The sequence below is a fragment of the Leishmania braziliensis genome, chromosome 24 (assembly GCF_000002845.2).
Source record: "Leishmania braziliensis MHOM/BR/75/M2904 complete genome, chromosome 24".
Classification (NCBI taxonomy): Eukaryota; Euglenozoa; class Kinetoplastea; order Trypanosomatida; family Trypanosomatidae; genus Leishmania; species Leishmania braziliensis.
The window spans coordinates 662,563-684,183 of NC_009316.2; the positions used below are offsets into that span (position 1 = coordinate 662,563).

At 57.2% G+C, this 21,621-nt stretch overlaps 2 protein-coding genes across 2 annotated transcripts; both read right to left on the reverse strand.

The window, feature by feature from the left end:
• Positions 1–1,496: 1,496 nt before the first annotated feature.
• On the reverse strand, positions 1,497–5,285 carry LBRM_24_1940 (conserved hypothetical protein; the record flags this gene model as incomplete). Its single annotated transcript, XM_001565408.1, has 1 exon — positions 1,497–5,285. One exon carries the CDS (start codon positions 5,283–5,285, stop codon positions 1,497–1,499), a length of 3,789 nt encoding a protein of 1,262 aa, XP_001565458.1.
• A 4,456-nt stretch (positions 5,286–9,741) lies between these two features.
• LBRM_24_1950 (putative cyclin 11) lies at positions 9,742–12,552 on the reverse strand (the record flags this gene model as incomplete). The annotated part of the gene is made up of 1 exon (XM_001565409.2): positions 9,742–12,552. One exon carries the CDS (start codon positions 12,550–12,552, stop codon positions 9,742–9,744), a length of 2,811 nt encoding a protein of 936 aa, XP_001565459.1.
• Positions 12,553–21,621: the final 9,069 nt, after the last annotated feature.

Consider the following 21,621-nt stretch of genomic DNA (forward strand, 5'->3'; position numbering starts at 1 on the left):
GAGGGTGCCGACACTGTCGATATATTTCCTCACGGTTTTTTATAGGTGTGTGTGTGTGTGGGTGTGTGTGATATACTACACAATGAGGTGGCTTGTGGGCAGCGACGTTCGTGCGCACAGATCAATCAAGGTTCAGGCCACGCAACGCGAGAGCAGAGGGGGTGAGCGAGGTCGAAAGAGTTTCCAACACCAACATCAACCCGCTCCGCCAACACGATTGTGGCAAGGGGGTGGGGGGAGAGAGGGATGAGGTGACGGCTGAGGCAACCCAGAGAAAGGTTATGTGAACGTTTGGTGGGCAGGCGGTGATGACAAAGAGACCCACGGCGAGAGCAGGGAAAGGGGGGGTCCTCAAGGCAGTCATCATTGTGCCCACCTCTCTGCATGAAATCTCGCGCCTATGGGCGTCTTTTGCCCGCCCCCTCCCCCATTTTCTCTGCCCAAGTACGGCATAGCAGTGGCAGCACACCTTCAGGGAGGAAAGCACACACTCCTGTTCAGGTGGAGACGAGAGAGAGTCTGTGGCAATACAGGAGGTGAGGTTAAAGGGAGCGGGAGTGTGTTAGGGGCGGTTGGAGTATATCACGTATTCACCCTTTGTTTCTTGATTTGCCTTTTTTCCTCTGTTGCGTGCTGACGAGTTAGGGGAGGAGGGGGGGGGGGCGCACCACCTCTGCCCCCCGCACCACCTCTGCCCCCCCCCCTGAGTTATCCATCGTTGTCTGCTCCTCCATGCAAAATAAGATGTCTCTCTCTCTCTCTCTCTCTGTGTGTGTGTGTGTGTGTGTGTGTGTGTGTGTGCACGCCTGTCTGTGTGTGCCTATGTCGGGGGACGCCCATTGACATGATGCCTTCGAGTCTTCCTCCCCGTCCCCCATGCCGTCTTATCCTCATCATGGTCAACGTCATTCAACATACACCACCACCACACCAAATCCAAGCAAACAAACAAGAGAGGTGAGCACATACACGAAGAAGCAAAAGAACCGAAACGGAAAGGGAGGGTGTGGGTGGGTGAGTGGGGAGGGGGGGGGCAGTAAAACTGCTGCACTGAAACCCTGGGTGAGAGAGCGAAACAAGGTGGCAGCGGCAGCAGCCGTCCGCTGGTCCCTGGGAAAGGAGAAGGCTGAGGAGAGGCGAGCGAGAGGATGAGAAAGGTATACCAGCACACGCATACATACGTAGGCACAGCTCGGACAGACACATCTTACTGTGAATGCTCAGAGGACAGGCTTCCGCTTCTCAGTACCTTTGGCCCCTCTCTCTTGATGCCAGCCCTCATCTCGCCGGAGGTAATTACATGTTCGTCTCTGCTGCCTCGGCCACGCCTACTCCCTCTTTTGCTGCCTCTCTCTCTCTCTCTCTCTTCGCAGCGTGCACCACCCCCACAGGAGATGGGATGCAGCCCGCTTCCTCGCTGGTCGTGTGTGTATGGCTGCAGCGAGACAAGATGCTGCTTCTTTACATTGCGTATGCCAATGCCGTGTATGGCGCGGTCAGGAGCCGGACATGTGCTTGAAGACGCGCTTCATGTACGTAGAGCTGAGGTAAAGCTCCTCAGCAAACCAGCGAGCCACCGCATCCGTCTCGCCGCCCTCCGTCGCCTCCTCCTCCACGTCGTCCATGCCAGGCGACCGTGCCGAGCGTGGAGTCGGCGTGTTGAAGCTCACGCTGCTGTGGTCGGGCGCAACACTCAAGGGGCGTTTCACTGTCACCACGTTCGGTTCTGACTTCACCGCCGCCACTGTTGTGGTGACGCCCTCTGTGGAGACAGCGGCTGGGGTGGACGATTCAGGCTTAGGAGCAGCAGATGGCGCCGTGAAGGCCCTCTGGTGCCATCCCAGCGGGGGAGCCAAGGACAAGGACCGCCGCAACTCTTGAACAAAGAGCTCCGTGACGAGGTGCAATGATGGCTCTAACGCTGCTCGCGCCGCTACACGTCGCCAGAGAGAGCGGAGAGACGGCATGAACGTTGTCAGGTCCTCGTAGCTGGGGAAGTCGAGTATCGGCCGCATGGCCTCTGCCAGTGAGGGCTGGCGACCTTCACTCTTCTTCCCTGCTGCTAGCGCCTCATGCGTTGGTGTCTCGTCTGCTCTGAGCGGCGAAAAGTTGATCGTTAGCGACCTCGCCTGCGACTGCCGCCGCGTGGCCTCGTCGTCCTCTGGAATTACCGCATCGCAATTGCTGCGGTTTCTATCTTCGGCATCGTCCTCTCCCCCAACCCAGCCCTCGAGGTACGTACGCCACCGTCGAGGCCCTGCAATCACGGCCGGCGGCACCAGCGACGATGATGGCATGGCTGGTGAGGGTATCAACCTCTGCGGCGGCTGCGCCACGGCTCCCCAGATTTGCAGTCGTTCTTCCAGCTGTTGGTTGACGTCCTCCACCACATGCACGAGTCGCCGCCACACTTGCTGCCGGTAGCGATGCTGCACAGTGCGCAGGAGAGTGCTCAGAAGATCGATCGAGTCCATGACCGTGCGATCCGCTAAGTCGATGCCGCCGTGCCGCAGAAATCGTTCCATCTGCCGCAGCGTACTAACGGTATGGGTGTGCAGACTCGACAGCGTCTGCAGAAGGCACACCTGCGAGGAGCGCGACGGCGATGGGGATGGTACAACAGCGCTGCGGTAGAGAACCAAAATCGCTTCTTCCACATGTGCTGCGTAAAGTGGTCGCTGCTGCGGCAACAGTTGCCGGTGTTGCTCCTGGGACCCATTCCCGCTCCCGCTCGCTGCGCCTGATGTGCTTAGTCGCACCGACGCAGCACACGCTGCAGCACAGGCGCGGAAGTCCTCTTCATCCGCATCCGCACGGAAGTAGCTGTGGCTGTCGTACGAAGCGGAGCTCGTCTTCGTGGAGTGAGGGACGATACTAGCCTCTGTACGGCCGGCGAGTGCCGCCAGTGCATATAGGGACGTTGGCGCGAGTGTGTCCAGCGAATTTGTGCGTGCAGCTGCGGTTACAGGGCCAGAGAGCAGTGGGGCACGACGAATGTGTGTCATGGGAGAGGGAAGCACTCTTGCCGGGTTCCATACAAATTGCGTGAAGAAGGAAGTGAAGGCGGCCTGCACACGGCCCTCTGCCTCGGGCGTGGGGGCAAAAGACGCGTTGGTGGGGGTGCGACAGTGGTGGTCCGAACTCCTGCCTGCCGTGCCCTGACGAGAAGGGGGGTGATTCCTAGTGCCGAGTTTGCTGCCGCTGCCATTCGCGACGCCGGATGTCTGCAATGTCTCCTCCTTGACGTTTTCAAAGGAGGTCCGCTGCTGCTGCTGTTGAGGGTGGTGGGCATGGGGATCAGCGTGTGTCTGCCGACACGCCGTACGCGCTGCGCGCAAATATGTCTGCAGGATGGCCCACATTTCCTCCACCGCCTGATAGGAGTGCACAAGGTAGCGAATGTCCTGGCGAAGTGCCAGCATGCTCAACGTGAGCAGGGAGGGATGGATGGCGCGCCTCACCCAGTCGTACGGAGAAAGAGGCACCGGCGCACCAGCACCGCTTCGGTGAGGTTTGCCACCCGCACCGACACCGCTGCCTGCTGACGCGGCCGCCAAGTGGCTGTCAAATACGGAGGCGAAGGCGTAGGCGAGTGACGGACGCCACAACGTCAGCTGCCCGAGAAGTGTGGAGAGAGGCGGCGTCGGGGCACCGCCGGCGTCGCAGGGCACCTCTTGCAGCAGTGCTGTGCGAAGGCGATTCATATCCGCCGCGTAACGCTGCCACGCTTCCTGTGCTTCGCCTGGCGTGGGTGGACGCCAGAGGACATGTGAGGGGTGTGAGTGTGGAGGAGCAAGAGGAGATGGTGGCGGCGACGACACCCCAGCAGTACCCCCATCAGCGGCTCCTGCTGCAGTGTACAGCTGACTCTGCGCAGGAGCAAGCTCATGCAGCTCGGCATCCAGTGTCTGCAGCGCACTTGTCATGCCACGAACGGAAAGGTAATCGCGCAGGACGGCCGTAACGCGCGTGTCGCGGAGTGTCTCTGGGGTGAGGGGTATTCGCCTACCGCAGAATGCATCAGCGATCGGCGCATCAGGATGCTTTGCCTTCGTGTAGTGGTGGGATGCCGCTGCCGAGTCACCGTTCCGCTGCTGCTCACTCGAGGACGCTACCGCACTCCGTCGAATGCGCGACTCGCCTTCTTGGCCCGACATAAACGTGGTGCGGAGCCCCACCGACTGGAGTGCCAGCTCGCGCACGTACTTGGCCAACGGGAACATAGGCGACTGTCGCCGCTGCTGGGGATGCGGCAGGGACGAGCCATCCCTTCGGAGAGGCACGTCTTGATTCAAGCACTGTGCACCGCTGTAAAACCGCACCACTACATCAGCGGCTTGCTGTGGGCGGCGAGCGAGGCCAATTGCGAAGTAGTAGCTGCCATCCGCCAGTGACGGCTCGAGAGGGAGAGTGGAGACAATGTCTTTGTTCACCGTAAAGGCAAGCTGGTGGCGGACAAGGTCGATAAGACAGCCGACGTGATCACCGAAGTTCACGCGACTGCCACCAACCCCGCTGCGCCCGTCGTCCGGCAGCTTCACGGCGTCCCCGTCCTCGTAGCCGTTCTTGACGATCAGGCGCTGTGCCACGTAAAACCCGACACTGTTTTCAGCCTCCCCAGGCAGGTTGTACCACTCTAGGGATCGCTGGCAGACCCCCAGCACCAGCGCTGGCAGCGTCGGCTTGCTGGTAGCACTAGTCGCCGGCGGCACGGAGGAGTTGTCACGATTCGCATTTGTCTCTGCGGCACCCCCTTGCTGCCCCGATGGGCAGGCGACGACACACTCCATAAACACCACCGCCGCCTGCGACATGGCAGGGGTGTTGCTCTTCACATGGAAGCAGTCGGAGGACCCGGTGGTGCGGTGGTGCAGGAGCTGCTCCATTTCTTTGAACGAGAGGGCGGCCCTTGCGGCGAGGTGCAGCACGCATCCCGTCTCCTTTGCCACATCGTCGTGAGAGCGCCGCTTGCGGGCCGGACTAGGCAGTGTGCAGAGACGCTCTTCGGTGGCTACCGAGGTGCTTGACAGTGTGTGCCGCGCTACATCGCCGCCATCGCTCGGAGACACAGACGACTGCACCGTTGTGTGGGTGCTCGACTGCTGGTGCTCTTGCTGCGTTGTTGCTAACGCAGAGCTGTTGACATCGTCATTGCCCAGCAAGAGGTCCTGGGTAAGGTAGGATGCGGCGGCATCACCGGCAGCGTTGCTGTGACGCAGCTCTGCAGAAAGCGCGCCAACGTTCATGAACGCTGGCGCGAGCAGGTTCCAGCCTGAGTAGAACATCTGATGGGAACCGCAAATGATGGAGGGAGGGGAAGAGAGAACGGAGCAGAGCAATATGAGAGAGCTCGCCGTGACCTCTAAGCGAATGGAAGAAGCAGTGCGGCGAAACTAAACAAGAGCAAATACATTCAGTTCTCCGTGCCTCCGTCTGTGCGCACTCTGAGTGATGATGGTGGTGGTGTTCAAGAGCAGTGCAGTTGTGGCACTCTAAGTCGCAATAGGTCAAAGAGAGGAGAGGAGAGGCGAGGCGAGGCGAGAATTGGACGTACTGCAGTAGACTTGTAGAAGAGAGATGTAGAGGAGAAAGAGAAAAGTATCAGGGGAAAGAAAAACAGAAATTGAGAGTAACGGGTGAGGGTAAATTGAGCTGGAAGAAGCAGTGATGATGGTGATGATAATGATGTGTGTGGGTGAGATGGAGAGGAGTGACTCTGTAATGTGCAGCGGTGCGAGGAGCAAACACACGCACGCCCACACGCGCGGGCACCAAACAGCCGTGTGGGCTCACAAAGAGACAATCGAACGAAAAAGGGCGACGCAGCAGAGCCACAAGGAAGGAGTGCAGTACACCCACGCGCCTGAGACGCGAAGGGGCTAATATAGGCGCTGTCCAGCACACACTAGACGCGGCAGGAGCGAAACGAAAAACAACAAAAAACGAGTGCGAAACAGCGCTTGCGTCGGCTTCACGGTGGATGGTAAGTGGAGTTAGGCAAGCGAGGCGGAGAGGGAGTGGGAGAGCAGCTTTCTTCTGCTGCCCCCCTTTCTGCCAGCGTTGCCACAGAACAGTGTGAGCAAGAAGTGAGCAGAGGGAGAAGAAGGATACGTTGCTAGCCAAATGGCGGTGTCCACCACTTTTCCTTCGCTCAGGTCAGCACGGCCACACGCAGATCTTCTCTTGCGCGCACGCACACTCTTAGTGTGCGCGTGGGTCTGCGGTAAGAGAGACTCTGCGAAAGCGGAGGCAGCGGGTGAGCGCGTGTGTGTGTGTGTGGGGGGGGGACGAATCTGAAGAAAAGGAAATGCGAGCAGGTGTGTCTGGAGAGAGGGGAGATAGCCGAGATACGGATGGGAGTAGACGGCCCAATGCGTAGGTAGAGGTTCTGCCAACGGAATGAGAAGGATCCAAAGAGCTGCGGGCGTTTTAATGGGTGTGTGGGATGCGTATGGGGATGGTGTGGAGCGCAGCGAGCAAAGAAACCGGTTGAGCGAAGAGGAGGACGACGAGAGCTCCGGCGTAGAAAAGTGACGAGGTGTGTGCGACGTGTGCCGGGGGGGGGCATCAATGGGTGGCAACGCTGTGGCATTCACATTCCCCGCCTCCTTCTTTCTTTCGTTCAATCCGTGGGTCATACGCGGACTGGAATTTGCCTAGGGGAGAGAGGGGGTCGGGGCATGCGTATGCAGCGACTTCGCAGTGCCCCAGTAAGCAGCAGTAGAGGCAGCGGGGTGAGGAGTGAAGGTCCACGCAGAGCAGAGCTCCCTTCTTCTCCATACTCATCTTTTCTGTACTACAGGAAAGCCCACTCGGTAGTGTGGCCTTTTGCTTCCGGCGGTACCTTCTGTGGGTGTGCATGTGTGTGTGTTGTGGCTGTCTTCGCCTCAAACAAATTCTTTAAGGGACCCAGACGAGAAAAAGCACGACATGTAACACAAGGGAGATGCACATTAGGGCAAAGAGAGGGGATCGATGGAGGCCCAGCCACCCACACACACGCATACCCACGCCAAAATGGGGAGAAAGACAGGAAGAGAAACATCGAGGAACAATCACCGCAGAGCAACATAGACAAGTTGCTCCTCCTTCCACACACACACACACACACGAGAAAAATGTTTGTGCTACCTTGCCACCGCCACCCACCTCCTCACCGCGGACGCCAGTAGAGATGAGTCGCACCGACCTCCCAGTATTGGCAGGGACATGGGGACTGCCTGGCCTCCTCACATTGAGTGGGGGCTACTAGGCACTGGGATACCGTAGGCTGAGGCACTCTCCCGTCATTGGGAAAATGGGGAAAGATGGGAAGGTGAATATGCAGAGAGGGGGGAGACAAGTGGCGACTGGAGAGAGAGGGGTGGGGGGAAGAGAGCAAAATGAAAAAGTGCGGCCGATGAAAGACGGGTGAAGCGTAGAAGCGAAAAGCAAAGGCGCAAGATGGTCAAAGACGGTGGCACACACACCCACACACACACACACACACAACAGCGCGGAAGGGAAAGGAAAGAGATGAAAATGAGAGTACCGCCCGTCTTGATCACGGCTAGTCTTACGTGCGACAACACCTCCACGAGCATACAAAGTATGGTGTGTGTGTGTGTGCGAGCGCTGCGAGAGGAGTCGAGAAAAAACCCACGAGGGAGACAGAGGGAAGGCGAGGCCGGGTGGGCGGCAGAAAGGCTGAGGAAAGAGGAGGAGGGGAAAGGTGGACCTACACACTGGCCAACGGACGAGTGCACACACATACGAGAGACAAACAACTGGCATGAGCTGTGTACTTTCCACGTAATGGGAGGTGGAGGCGGAAAGGGGCCAAGGCAGGAATGACGGCAAGAGAAGAGGAGGGAAGCCCCTCAAAGGAGAAATTCACCTCCGCTCTCCCCCCGTCTTCGCACCCATACGCCCTGCCACTTCACGAGTTTCCCCTCCCCTCTGCCTCCCCTTTTGACTCACCGACACGCGAACAGCTGAGCGGGCGGTAGAGGGGCGTCTGAAGGAAGCCCAACGACAGGAGGCGGCGGACAAGAGAGAAGGGCCGCACCAAAAGACAAGCAAACAAACAAACAAACACATCTACGCACGCACACACGCGCAGAAGAGGGGAAGGAAGAGAGGGGAGGTGTGCGTGTGGTGTGTGTGTGTGGAGGGAGAGAGAAGAGGAGGAGGAGGGGGGGGGGTGGAGAAGCAGCAGATAATGGCAAGAGCGTCAACAGCTGAACGACTACCAGCCAGCGATGCGGGGGGAGAAAGAGAGGGCACACACAGGGAGGGAGTGTTGAGGGAATGGGGAGAGAGGGACCTTTGATAGCAGCTACTCCTGCAGTACAACCAAGAAGAGGAGAGTGGCAGAAACAACGACGAAACCAATGGGAAATAGAAAAATGTGGAGAGAGGGAGGCATCATAGCACAGCCCAACAAGACACAAATGCATAGTGCTGTATGTGCGCCCATGGGTAGGCGCTGACCATCAAAGGGGGGGGGCCAGCTGAAGGTCTCGGTAAAGCGACAAGCAAAAGCAAACGAACCACAGCAAAAGGCCAAAAAAGAATGAGCTCGAAATGCACGATAAAACGAGCTGCTTGGGAGATGGCTGAGCACCTACACAAGAGGCACGGCACATCACCAATTACCCCTCCCCTCCCCTCCCTTCCCCTTTTCACACACGTCCTTGTGATCCGAGTCAGCGACAGCCAATGCCACATAACACAAGTCACGGGAGCGAGAGAGAATGTGAGCGCAGACGCGGGGTGGGGGCACGGGGAAGGGCGGTAATGAGGGCAAGCGCACAACAAAGCAGCAAGGGGAGAGGATGATGGGCAAAAGAAACCAGCAAGTTGAAGGGCACCGAACCCCCCTTTTCTCTACAGATGCGCAGATCAGAGGTACTCCGGCACGCGCAGGCACATATATATATACACACACACACATGGACAGGGTAAGAAGAGGAAACGAGGAAGGAGTTGACAAATGAAAGCACATAAAACCAACACGCAGAGCAGTGAGAAACACAGCCACCCAGCAGGCATAGTAAGCACGTTGCGAAGTGGTGTTGTGATAGAGCCAAGTCACAAGAGAGAGGGGGAGGAAAAAGGGGGCGATGCGTAGATATACCGAGGTAGAGAGAACACAAGCGATTCACAACAGCCACACACACAGAGAAAGACACACACACACATACATGAAAGCGCTTAACGTTACAGACGCATGGACAAACCGTGCACACCAAAAAAACGAAGTGGCCCCCTCCCCCAAAAAGAAGGCAGCCGTTGACTCTATGCCTTGACTCACACCACGTCTTGGACCCATCTGGCACACTCTCTCTCCCTCTGGTGACAGCTCACAGATTCTTTCATTCCTGCCCGCACGTCCACCCTCTAGCCCTTCACTCGAGAATCACACCTACAGCGTCATTGCCCGTTCTGCCCCGCCAAAGGTCTCCGCCTCTCTACCCCATATGTTTTTCGCAGCTCAAGGGGGGCTTCGAGTGTGTGTGTCTGCCTTGTCTCCTCATACACCCCCTTTCCCCTTTTAGCCCCACATTTTCCTGGTCCCGTCAGTGCAACTGCTCCTCACATCCACGCCTTGGTGCTTCGCCAACAACACTGCATCGACACCATAGCCGATTCTCTGTTTGCAAGCGTCAATTCCAACAGCACGAGCCGGGGTGGAGGCAGGGAGCGGCCAGGGGACACAAGGGGAAAGGGGATGACAGGGGTTCTTTTCGAGGGTAGTTTTTAGGGAATGCTCAGCACCCGCATCCCGCTTTCGAACTCCGGCGACGGTGCCTTGTTTCCGTTCGTACCCCCACTGCCCCCGCCGCTAGCACCACCGGCACTACTTCCACTCCCGTAGCGGTTAGCGGACATGGTTCCTCGACCACCACTTCCACCACCCAGTCCGCTGCGACCATAGCGGTGTCCAGCAGCGCCGCCGCTACCATTGGTATAGTTCCCTCCAGCCTCAACTCCAGTCACAGCCGAGTCGTCCGCTTTGGATGATGGTTTGTCGGGTGGCAGCGCTCGCTGGGCGGCTGCATAAGCGTCGTTGCCGTAGGCACTGTCAGGTGCCATTGCGCTGCTACTGCCGCGAGTGGCGTACCTTTGGTGTTGTGGCTGCGGGGACGGTGCCCGAGGCAAAGCAGGTGTGGTGACGGCGGGCGTGTTCAGCGATACCCTGTTGTTCGTATTAGTGGTCTTGCTCCCCACTCTCGATGCCGTGCCGTTTCCGCTGTGGCCCACATCCGCTACCGGGTCTGCCTGCTCGTGCACCGCCGACGACGGTGGTGCGATGCTCCCTCCAATGCCATTCGCGTTCGCTGTGTTCGACAGGCGCACGCTCGGCGGCATCTGCATGTAGGCTGCCGGGAGCTGCACCAGGTGAGCGTAGTTGTTGAATTCCTTCGGTGAAAGAAATACGTCAAAGCTCATGAGCTTGAGAAACTCCGACTCCAGTTCGTTCATGTCTTGCACCGGTACGCTAAAGACAGACGCAAAATTCTTGTTGTTGACGCTGCGGAGGTCGACAACCTTGCTGGCAATGCGCACGGCGGCGACAAGCAGCTTTTCGATGTTTCGAGTCGTGAGCAACAGCCGTGGATGCCGGAGACACAGTCGGTCTAGGTAGATGACGGCTGATAAAAGGGTACTGACGGAGATGTACGTGTACTCGGCAAAGCGCGTCAGTAGCGCCACGTACGACCCACTGGGTCGCTCAGACTGGAAGAGATGAAACCCATGCGGGCATACCTCATAGGGAAGTGAGCGCATTCGCTCACGCGTACAGACGTTCCCAGCGACTGAGCCGCCGGTCGGTTGGGATTCACGCAATAATTCTCGCAGCAGGCGTTCGTTCTGCTGCGTTACGCATTCCATGGCGTCTGCGATGGAGGGCACGAGCTGCACAAACTCTGGCTTGTACTTCTCTAGGAGAATGTCGATTTCACCAATATTACGCGACGTTGGCCGGATGGGGTGCAACGGACGCTCGCAGGGCGTCAGCTGCAGCGGCACGCGATTCTGCCTCGCCGCCATCGCTTCGTCTCGATAGCGGTGGTGCTCGCGGTTCACCGGGAATCGCAGGGAGTCGCAGAAGTACGCGCGCCTGTCCAGCTCATACGAGATGGGCGAAAAACCGTACTGAATGGGCGCAGGTTCCGACGTGCCATAATGCAGCGCGAGCGACTCCATGAACACGTCAGGCTCGTAGTCGAGGATATCGTTCTCCTGGTTGGCGTAGTTGTCCTTTATCCACTTCCACAGCTCGTCGCCAAGGGGTTGCACGTTTGTGTAGGAGAGGAAGCGGTTGCGCGGCGAGATGGCGCTCAAGTCGGGGCCAAGCTCGGCGCAGAGGCTGCGAATGAGCGACATCTCGCGTCCACAGTACTCGGCGGCCAGCGTCTCGGGATCTGTGCGCACCCAGGAGCTGCTTTGCGGGATGGGTGGATACATGGCGCAAATTCGGCGAATGCGGCGCACAAAGAAGCTGGGGCACACCTCCAGCAGCAGGCTGCGATACACGGAGGACTCGCTCGCGCCTGTTGAGAGTTGCTCTACAAAGTCGCGAAGCCGCATGGAACGCTCGTTTTGGAGAGCATTCAGCTGCTCCGCGGCGTCTGCTGTGTGAAAGCGACGCAGACGCTCATAGTCGTTGCATAGCCGCTCCGCCGCATCTGCAATTGCCGTTGGGGAAAATTCCAGTACCTCACGCAGATCGTCGGCGGCGTGTGGCAGCTCCATCGTGCAGGAAAGGTGCCCCACAGTCAGCCCAACAAAGCGGTTGACAAGCTTGTGCCGCATCACTTCCCCGTCGGCTGCGGCGAAGGTGCTGACTGTGCCCGAGATGGATCGGTCCGCCCACGATGGCGTGATCCAGCGCACGGCGGCGGAGTCATGACGGCGCTGTCGTGCGCCGACCATCACCTCGATGATGACTTTCAGATCTGAGCGCGTGGGGTAGCGAAAGACGATCTGGTTCGGCGGCGTAGCGCTAGAAAAGGTGGTCGAGGTCTTTAGCTTGAGGCTACTGGGACTCTTGAGGTTAACATCGTGGTCCTCGTCGACGTTCTCACCGAACGCGAAGCGGGGGTTGGAAGGAACAGCACCGCCAGCACGTGCGTCACTCTCAAAGTGAAGAGGCATCTTACCAGTGCTGCTCGCCACCCCTGGCGCGGTCAACGTGCCGTGCGCGGTAAGCGAGTCCACGAAGTTGCTTGGCATGCTGTTCGCGAAGGACGTCGCGCGGTGCGGTGACGCCGATCGCGTGAAGGAGAGGCCGCATTGCGGCGGCACTGACTCGAAGTCCAGAACAAAGCGGTCTCGTTTGAAGATGATAGAGGAGGGCGAAAAGGCGACATGCTGCTCCGGCAGGTCCAGCTTGCAGAACCGCTTGTTCTCCAAGTAGTACTTCGCCGTTGGCTTCAGCACGAGCTCGACGCTTTCGCGTCGTGGGTCGAGAGAGACGAGGTCGCGTGGAATGTCGAAGAGGGTGTGAAGCGTAAGCACCATGCTCTTACACTCCAGTTTATGCTCTGCGCCAAGGGAAGCCATGGCGACAAACTGCCGTCGATTCAGCAAGGAAAGAATGGGCCGGCGAGCGGGGGAGGAGGATACAGTGTACAAGAGGCGTGGGAAAGATGGAGTGCGAAGAGAGGAAAAGACACACAGCCGCAGCAGCTTAGAGGGGAAGGGAAGGAGCAACGAAAGAAATGGCGCGCGTCTCTCTGTGGGTGTCTGCGTCCGAGGGCGTACGCGCCGGCGGCCCCGCTGAAATAGGAGCGAAAAAGAGCCGAGCAAAAGAGAAGAAAAACGAGGGTGTGGCGGGGGGGGGGGGAGGAGGGGGATGAAGCGAGGCGCGGAAGAGGGTCCGCTTGTTTGTTTGTTTGTGGCCCCCCTCCCTTCTCCCTCCCAAACTCTTTTTGTGCCGAGCGTGGGAGAGGCCGACGCACACGCAGATGAAAATGCGAGGAGGAAAAAAAAGGACCGCCACCACGACTACGAGCCGATGAGGCACCGACAAACAAAGTGGGTTCACGGCGATGAGTGATGCCAGAGAGAGAGAGAGACGACAACGATCCAAGAGGCTGTACCAAGAGAGAGAGAGAGGTGGACAAGAGGTATATGTCAAACAACGACCCCACAAGCTAACAAACTAAAAACGAGGAGGAGGGGGAGGGGAGGGGGTGAGAGAGGGAGAGGGATGTATGTCGAGAGAAGGAGCAACAACAACGACAACAATGACGAGCAAAGCAAAGAGGAACAAAAAAGAGAACACCAAAGGCTCGATGCGCGCACCAATGAGGGTGCGAATGAGGAAAAGGTGTCTCACACGCACACACCCGAGAGGAAACAAGGGCCAGAAAGCCTGCACCAATGCAAGCCGGAGAAAAAAGATAAGAAGAGGAAAAAAGAATGTGCGGATGGATGAAGTAGAGGAGGGGGAGGGGGAATGAGGAGGGTAGGGGGGTGGGTGAGCCACCACGCATCAAAGAAAGCGTCAAATCACCACGGGTGCGTTTCCTACGGTGCCGATGATTTCCAACAAAAAAGATGCGACTACAACGGCCGCTACAACAACAACAACACACACACGCACATACAGACACACAAACGTGTAACTTCGGGAAGGAGAGAACGTTAAGCGTGAACCACGACGCTTTACTGCGCTCCGCCTCTTTTTCTTGGATGTTTCCACTCGATCACTTGCTGCGCTGATCGGTTTCTTCTCGAGCAGAAGCAACAGCAGCGACACACCAGCAAAACAGCGAGGCGTATGAAATGCAGAGCGCTAAGCAACAGTGGCACAGAGAGGAGAGACGTCCGGTCAGCTGTGAAGGGCTTGCGCACACACAGAGACGGACACCCGCGAGAACAGGCACAGCGAGCGAGAGAGAGAGAGAGAGCACGTCCGCGCGTGTGCGTAGGGTTGAGTGCGGCGCACGACTGTTTGTCCACTCGCACAAACTTCTCTTGTTGATACTCTTTCCGAGACCAGTGGGGGTGGTGTGGCGCACTGCAGTGCAGCGGCCTCCCTTTTTTTCGTTCGATGACACTTCGGCGCCACTCGAGATCCAAGAATTGGAAATACGCCAGTGTGTGTGGTGTGTGTGTGTCTACAATGGGCGTGTTACAGTGAGGATGGAGAGAGTGGGAGAGGCACCCTCACATTCGTGTGTGTGTGTGTATCCCGGTGGCTGGGGAAAGTCACCAGCGAGTCGCGCTTGGTGGCGACGGGCAAGAGATCAAGGATTCAGCGAAGGGGAAAGAGAGTGCCGGTGGCGTGGAGAAGCGGAGGGAAAGGCAGAAAGAGCACACATTCACACGGACGCACGCCTCTGCGGGAAGATAAACTCACAGGAAGGGGGAGGGGGGGGGGAGGGGAGAAGCGAAACGCTATTATCGGAAGAACGCCGGCGACCAAACAAACAAACAATAAAAACGCATTGAGGACAGTGCTTGCTGTGCTCTACTCCGCGCGTGTAGCTGCAGGCGATGTGTGGATGCGTGATGCGAGGCGTGACGTGTGTGCATTTGTGTGTGGAAGGCATGAAGAGAAAGGGGAGGTGAAGAAGCGGAAGAGAGGATACAGTAAAGACTGCTGAGTAGTGTACTGAGGAAGGACAACGGCAGGCGCATCAGAGAGGGCGAGAGAGCACGAGCGTGTGCACTTGTGTAGGTGTGCAAGTCATTTATTTCAAGTGATGCTACCTCCCCCCTCCCCTACACCGGGCAGAAGATCAAAGGCAGCACAGAGCGCACTCATCGTGCGGCGCATCCCTCCACTTTCGATTTAACACACCGTATTTCTCAACCCGCACACGTAAAGGACACCCCCCCACCCAACCACACACACACACACTGGGCAGACGCACGACCCTCTTCCTCCACCCACGGTGACAGGTGAAGTGCCTATCAGCTTTCTCTTTACAATTTTCTTGCATTTTTGCTCGTGTGTTCGATGAGCCACCGCACCACCGCACCGCTGATAGAGTAAAACGATGTATACTTCACTCTCCTTTTTCACTCCAACCCTCAGGGATGACACCGATGCCTTCTTCTCCCTCTCGTCTCTTTCTCGCCTTTTTTCCCCCAATCTCATCTTGTGGTGGGGCAGGGGAGGGGGGGGGTCTCTCTCGCTGTAGCTTGGCCATCCGCTCCTCTCTCTTTCCCACCCGCCGATACCGTCCATGTCCTTGCCCGCCAGCCGTTACAGTGCACGGACGGGGTTCCGCGTAGCGCGAAGGGAGAGGGGAAGGGGAGCTCGTAGGGAGTACCCGCATGTGCCTGTCTGGCAGAGTCGCTTGGTGGGCAGAGAAGTAGGAAAGAGAGCGAACACCGACAGAGGTGGAGGAGGCTAACGGGTACGGGGAAGGCCAACTCGAGAAAGGAGGGAGGTGAAGTCTTCCGCACACGCACACAGACGCCCATATGCAAGGGAGAGGGAGCGACGTGAAATGGGGGGGGGGGAGGAGGGGAGAAGGCTGTCTGTGTCTCTCTCTCTCTGTGTATTGTACCTCTGCAGAATAGACGCAAGCGAACAACCTCCCAAATATAACGGGCGAGAGTGAGAAGGAGATGCAACTCTCGCTCGCTCTCCTTCTCCGATACCCACCCCCACACTCCCGCTCAGGCGAGTAGGGAGCGGGAAAGGGAAGCAAAGAGAGCGCAGCGACATGAGCAGCGGCAGCACATGCCCACAAAAAGGCGCAGAGGTAACACCAAACAAGAGAACTCGGAGACGAAGTAAGTATGAGAGAGAGAGAGGCAGCGGAGGAGGAGGGAGAAAGGAGGGGTGAATGAAGAATGATGAGGGGCACGGGGGAGGGGGAGGGGGAGAGATGGGCATATGTTCACAGCAGGACAGAGCGAAAGAAAGCACAGAACTCCCTCAAGAGTTGCTCAACAACAAAAAGAGGAAGAGAGCAGCTGGAGCGACAACCGATCTGCCCCCTGCCCCCCACATATGCCGATACATAACGTGTGCTCACAGACTTAAAAAAAGATGAAGAGGGAGAAGAAGGTACTTTGAAGAGGGGCAGCGAGAACTAGCCAGGCTGGTTCGTACAAGCGTGCCGAGACCCACATCCACCCACCCACTCAGTGTGTGTGTGGGTGGGTGGGTGATCAACATAGGAGAAGCAAGAAAGAGACACATCAGAGCAAAGAAGACACCTCGACAGGTTAGCGCTTAAGGGAAAAGACGAAAAGAAACGAAAGACACGCCGGCATCCGAGAGCTCCCCAGAACAGGAAAGGCGGAGGGGGAGGGGGGGGGGGGGCTACGAGAGAGTACGAAATTAAAAGAGGAATAAAAGAGACTCCTATGCTTCCATACGAGTTATGAAAAAGCTCACGAGATTGAAGAGGCGACACTCCAACAGCGGGAAGAAGTGAGCAATACCTACAAGACGTGTAGAGAGGAGGAGTCTGTAGGGGCTGGGAAGAGAACAAGAGAAAGCGGTGCTCCCGCTAGTACCTTTCACCCCTCCATGCACACGACACCCAGCTAACCTAGCGAACCCCCCCCTCGGGGGCGGCAGGCATTGTTGTCTCTACCGCTGAAATCATCCTTGACGTGTAGGAGGAAGAGATAAGACGCAGAGCGGAGGGAGGGGCAATTGGGATAGGTAAGAGGGAGAGAGCACTTGCATTCGAGGCCACGGAGGGGTGTGTGGCACCGGCTAAGGGCGCGGAACAAGAGAACACACACACGAACAAAGTGAGAGCAAGAGCAGCAGAGGAGATGAGGGGGGGGGAAGAGAGAGAAAAGGTCCCAGGTGACCCGCAATGTGGATAACGTCGGTAGAAAGAAGGCGAAAAGGAAAACCAGGAGGGTATGGGAGAGAGGAAAGACGAAAAGAAGCAGTGGCGACGAGGAGGATGAGCACAAGGGGGGGGGGGTCGAGGATGAGGACGAGGAAAGCAAGAGGAGAGAGAGCAGAGGGGGGAGCCATAGCCTTCGAAGTGTGTATTGAAGACACTTAACCCATCCATGCGCATCCCTGATGGGGTCGGGTGGCCGCACCCCGTGGCACTGTTACACACCTCCGCCCCCCTGCCTCTCTTCTGTTTGCTCTCACCAGCGCACACCAACTCCATCATTCCAACACGCACCGCTTATCTTCGCCTTTTCTGTTACTTTGCTCAATTTTGAATCCCAAGTCTGCGCCAGGAGTTTAATCGCGTTTTTTTTTCGCCTTTGGGGCGACGAAAATGCCTGTCGTTGTTAATGAGCCCCCCCCCCTCCACCCTCACTCTCCCTCTGGCCACCTCCACTCCTTCTCCCTGCGTGACCCCCTTCGTTTCGCATTGAGTTGAGTGTAGTGACGCCATATCAAATCTCCTCAGCGCAAAGCGCGTACTGCTGCTGCTGCTTTGTTTTCTGTCTAGAGTGGGATAAGAGAAGAGGGGAATGGGTGGAGATGAGGGCACGAGGAGGAGACCCGCAGGCAAGGCAACCAAAGAAGAAGAGGAGGGGGAGAAAAAGAGAGGGCAGAGGACGAAATTCAAGATACGTGTGTGTTTGGGTGGGTGTGGGTGACGTAGCGGAGAGCCAACGACCAGATTGGCAAAAAGGCAAAGTACGGTATTGAAAGCCTTAAAGGAAATGCATGAGGATACCACATGCGCGCCTGCAGAGATACAGACAGTCCTACACGCAAGGCAGGAAAGAAATCACGGGCCAATGGAGGAGAGAGAGTGAGGTGAAGAGAGGAGGAGGAAAGGGGAGGCGCGTATTGGTGGAAGCGGGAAGTAATCGAGATCAAGAGCAAAAGGAAAGAGAAAGGGAGAGGGGAGAGGAGAGGAGGAGGAGGCGCTGGGGCGGGTTTGCGGGGAAAAAAACAGAGCAAGTCAAGGATGAAGCCCAACACTCAACATATACACACGCACAACTGCACTCACATGTAGTGCACGAAAGTGAACCCCAAGAAGGGGGGAGGCGTAGTTTAGTGTGGATGCGGTTACGGCAGCACGTTGTTCGCTTTCCTTCCGGACAAGCGTGAAAAGCGACGAAAAAGACGGAGGCGAAATGGAAAAGACACAATGGAAGCAGGAAAAGGAGAGCAGCAGCGGTGAGCTCAATGGGCCGCGGGGCGGGAGTGGGGGGGGGGGGAGAGGAGGAAGGAGAGGTGTGTGGAGCAAGGACAAGGAAGGACGTATGGAAGAAGTTCTCACCTCACGTGAGCAAACGCAGTGCGGTTTCCTTCCGTCTTCCTCATATTCCCTACACCACATTTTCCCTCTCTCCCTCCATCACCAACCAAGTGTTGTCTGCTACCGTCAAGGCCCATGATGGAGAACGAGGGGCAAACCAGGAGAGAAAAGGGAGAGACGAGGGAAGAACCCAACACCTTCTCATCCCCTACATGCATGCGAAAAGAAGGACAACGCTGACGTAGCGAGCACCGAGAAAGTCCAAGATTGGAACGAGTAGCAGCACCAGCAGCAGACGGCGAATACGACGACGCTGAGTCCAGCATCACTGTGATATCGTCTCGACTTTCTGCTTTGTTTGTGTCTCTACGCCCCCGCTCCCTCCACAGCCCCTCAACCCCATCACGGGCTGTTGTCCTCTCCGCCTCTCATCACGTTCCCCCCCTCCCCCCCTGTAATAGCCTTCGATCAATTCACTATCGAAAAAGACGGTGAACGAGAGCAAGAGGAGGAGAGGAGAGGAGAGGAAGGGGTGGAGGCGGGGCTTTCACAGAGCCCCATGCGTTGCAGACGTGGGTTCACCGGAGCAGGATTGCTCGATCGGTCGCTGCAGAGATCTCGATAGATGCGTATACGAGTGGAGAAGAAAGCCCAACACAAGCACCCACGCGCCTAGCACAGATTGGTGTAACGCGATATCACAAGGAGGAGAGAAACTAAAACACGACCACACGGCAGCACCGGTGGAAAAAAAAGGGGGTGAGTACACGAAAACACAATGAACAGGGAAGAAGACGGAAAGGAGGCGTGGCAGGCGGGAAGAAGAGTGGGCACGTGCTTGGTGGTGGGTCTCTGAGTGTGTGCATGTGTGCGTGTGTGTGTGTCATCACGACGGCAACGCTTTGCTTTAGGTTCGTCTGGCTGCGTGTGTCTGTTGTCACCTTTTTTTATCGCCGTCCCTCTGCTCTTCCCCGTCTCCCCTTTTCCTCGTTTATTTTTCTTTGTTTTACTTTCATTTGGGAGGTGTACGGGGAGGGGGGGGGGGGCAGGCACGGTGAAGGGGAGAACACTTTCGTTCATCAGCGAAGGTACGAGAAAAGAGGTCAAGAGCGGAGCCACTCGCACACACACACACACACACACACACACACACACACACGCACGCGCACTCGGTACAGCTTCACGCGAGAGAGAAAGAGCGTACAGGAGAAAGCGGAGGAGAGGGAGGGGGTAGGATAGAGGGGGGGGAGGGGGAACACACAAACACGAAGACACACGCACACACAGTGGAAAGAGAGGCGGGAAAAGAAGATCGGCACCCCAAAGGGAGGGCCCATCCGAAAAGAAAATGCACGAGTAGCACAGGCACGACTGTGTGAGTGTCTGTCTGCCTGAGTGTGTGTATGGGTGCGTATGGGAGAGGGAAGAAAAGAGGAAGAAGACGGCGTCATGTCCTGCATATCCTTCAGGCAAAGAGGGGAGGTAGCGGAAGGAGGGAAGGGCGAGACTTGAGTGGCGGGCAGGAAAGAGGAGGAAGATGGGATTGGGGCAACGGAAGATAAGAAGTCATCGAAAGAGAGGCAGGTGGAAGCAGGAGTGTGTATCTGTGTGTTCCAAGTGGGGAGCTCATGTGATGGGTAAGTGCCAGAGAATCAACAAGCAAGCAAAAGTTTAACTACGGAAGCGGGGAGAAGAGGAGGATGGAGTGACCCCCTCCCCCCTTCATTGTCAGGTAGCACACACGCACACACACACACACACACACACACACACACACACACACACACACACACGGCTACACACCTCAGCTAAATCTATCATTACCCATCGCGTCCATTCTGCCGTGAAACGCCACTTCACTCGACCCCGCAGCCCTGTCACAGACCCACCGCGTGCGGTGCGAGGCAGCCGTAGGCACACGCACTGCAGCAAGGCGCCCACTCGGCCATCGGGACACGGCACCTGCCTCAAACGCTACCCATTACCCCCTCCGCAGCCGCTCCCAGTGCGCCGGTCGCCACCTGCCACGTCCCTCGGGGTGGCTCAGGGGGGGGGGGCACCCCACAGCAGTAGGCAGCCAGGGCCTGGCGAGATGCACCCGAGTCCCGCTGACACTCTGCCCCTCCTATGGGAGTGGGGCAAGCGTGCTGCCGGTTGCAGGTTGCCCCGATGCCGCGTCGTCGAGGGCCTGACCGTCGACGCCAGTGGAGATGAGTCGCACCGACCTTCCAGCATTGGCAGGGCTATGGGGGCTGTCTGGCTTCCTCGCACTGAGTTGGCGCTGGGCCCTCATGCCGCGCACTGAGATGCTCCCCGCCGTCAGTACACACCAGCTAATGCGAAAAATAAAAGGAAGAAGACACGGAATGCGCTGGCTGCCTTGGGTTGTCCTCTCCTTTCTACAGGCGCTAGAGCGTGAAGCCTTGTTTTCAAGCGCCTCAATTCTCCTCCCCTCTCTGGCCACCGTCTCTCTCTCTCTCTCCACAACGAGCGAGCAGACGCACTTACGAAATGGCAAGTCGGAAAATACGAGGGAAAGCGAAGAGGGAGGGTGGGGGGAGGAGGTGGAGGAGCGCTGCACATCACTCAGAAGGGCAGAAAAACAAAACGAACATACGTACACCCAGTGCGGGATGGAGTCACCCCTCCACCTCATTTCCCCCGCCCCCACCACAGCAAAGGAGGTGGTTGTGTGTTGATAGACAGCAGCTCGAAGCGACAGGACCGAAATAGTGAGAACCGAAACCAAAGAAGAAGAGAGGTAATATGAAAGAAGGAAGAGATGCGAGTGACAAGCGAGGGGGATGATGGGGTTTGAGGGCGAGAGAGACAAAGAGGAGTGGGGGTGAGCAAGAAAATACACAAAATGAGAGCGAGGGATGGATGCGTATATCAAGAAGGGCATTTGTGTGTGTGTGTGTGTGTGTGTGTGTGTGTGTGTGGTTGAGGCTCTACAATCACCCCAAAACAGCACCCACAAACGCACTTCTCTTCCTTACCTCCCTCACTGAACCTCCAGACTCTTATATGGGACTGAGAGGAAGAGAAGGGCGACAAAGTGGGGGAGGGCGGAGGAAGGTCGGAAGAGGCAAGGAAAAGTATAAAGAGATGAATAAGATCCTCACTACTGCCATTCACAACAAACAACAACAGCAGCAGCAAGGAAAGAGAGGTCACTAATTTACTTGCACCATCTCCACCACTACCACTGGCAACCGTAGCCGAGCAGAAGAGACAATACAGACGCACAAACAGCTTCACACCGGCACACACACACACACAATAGCGAGAAAAACGAGAGGGGACCTAAGTGAAAAATAAAAGTTCGAAAACACACAAACGAACGCCGCTCCAACAACAGCAGCAGCAGCAGTAGCAGAGGATACACACACGCTCCGAAATAGAGGCCGTGCCACGCAGAAAGAGAGAAATATGCACACAGCGGTGTGTGTGTGTGTGTGTGTGG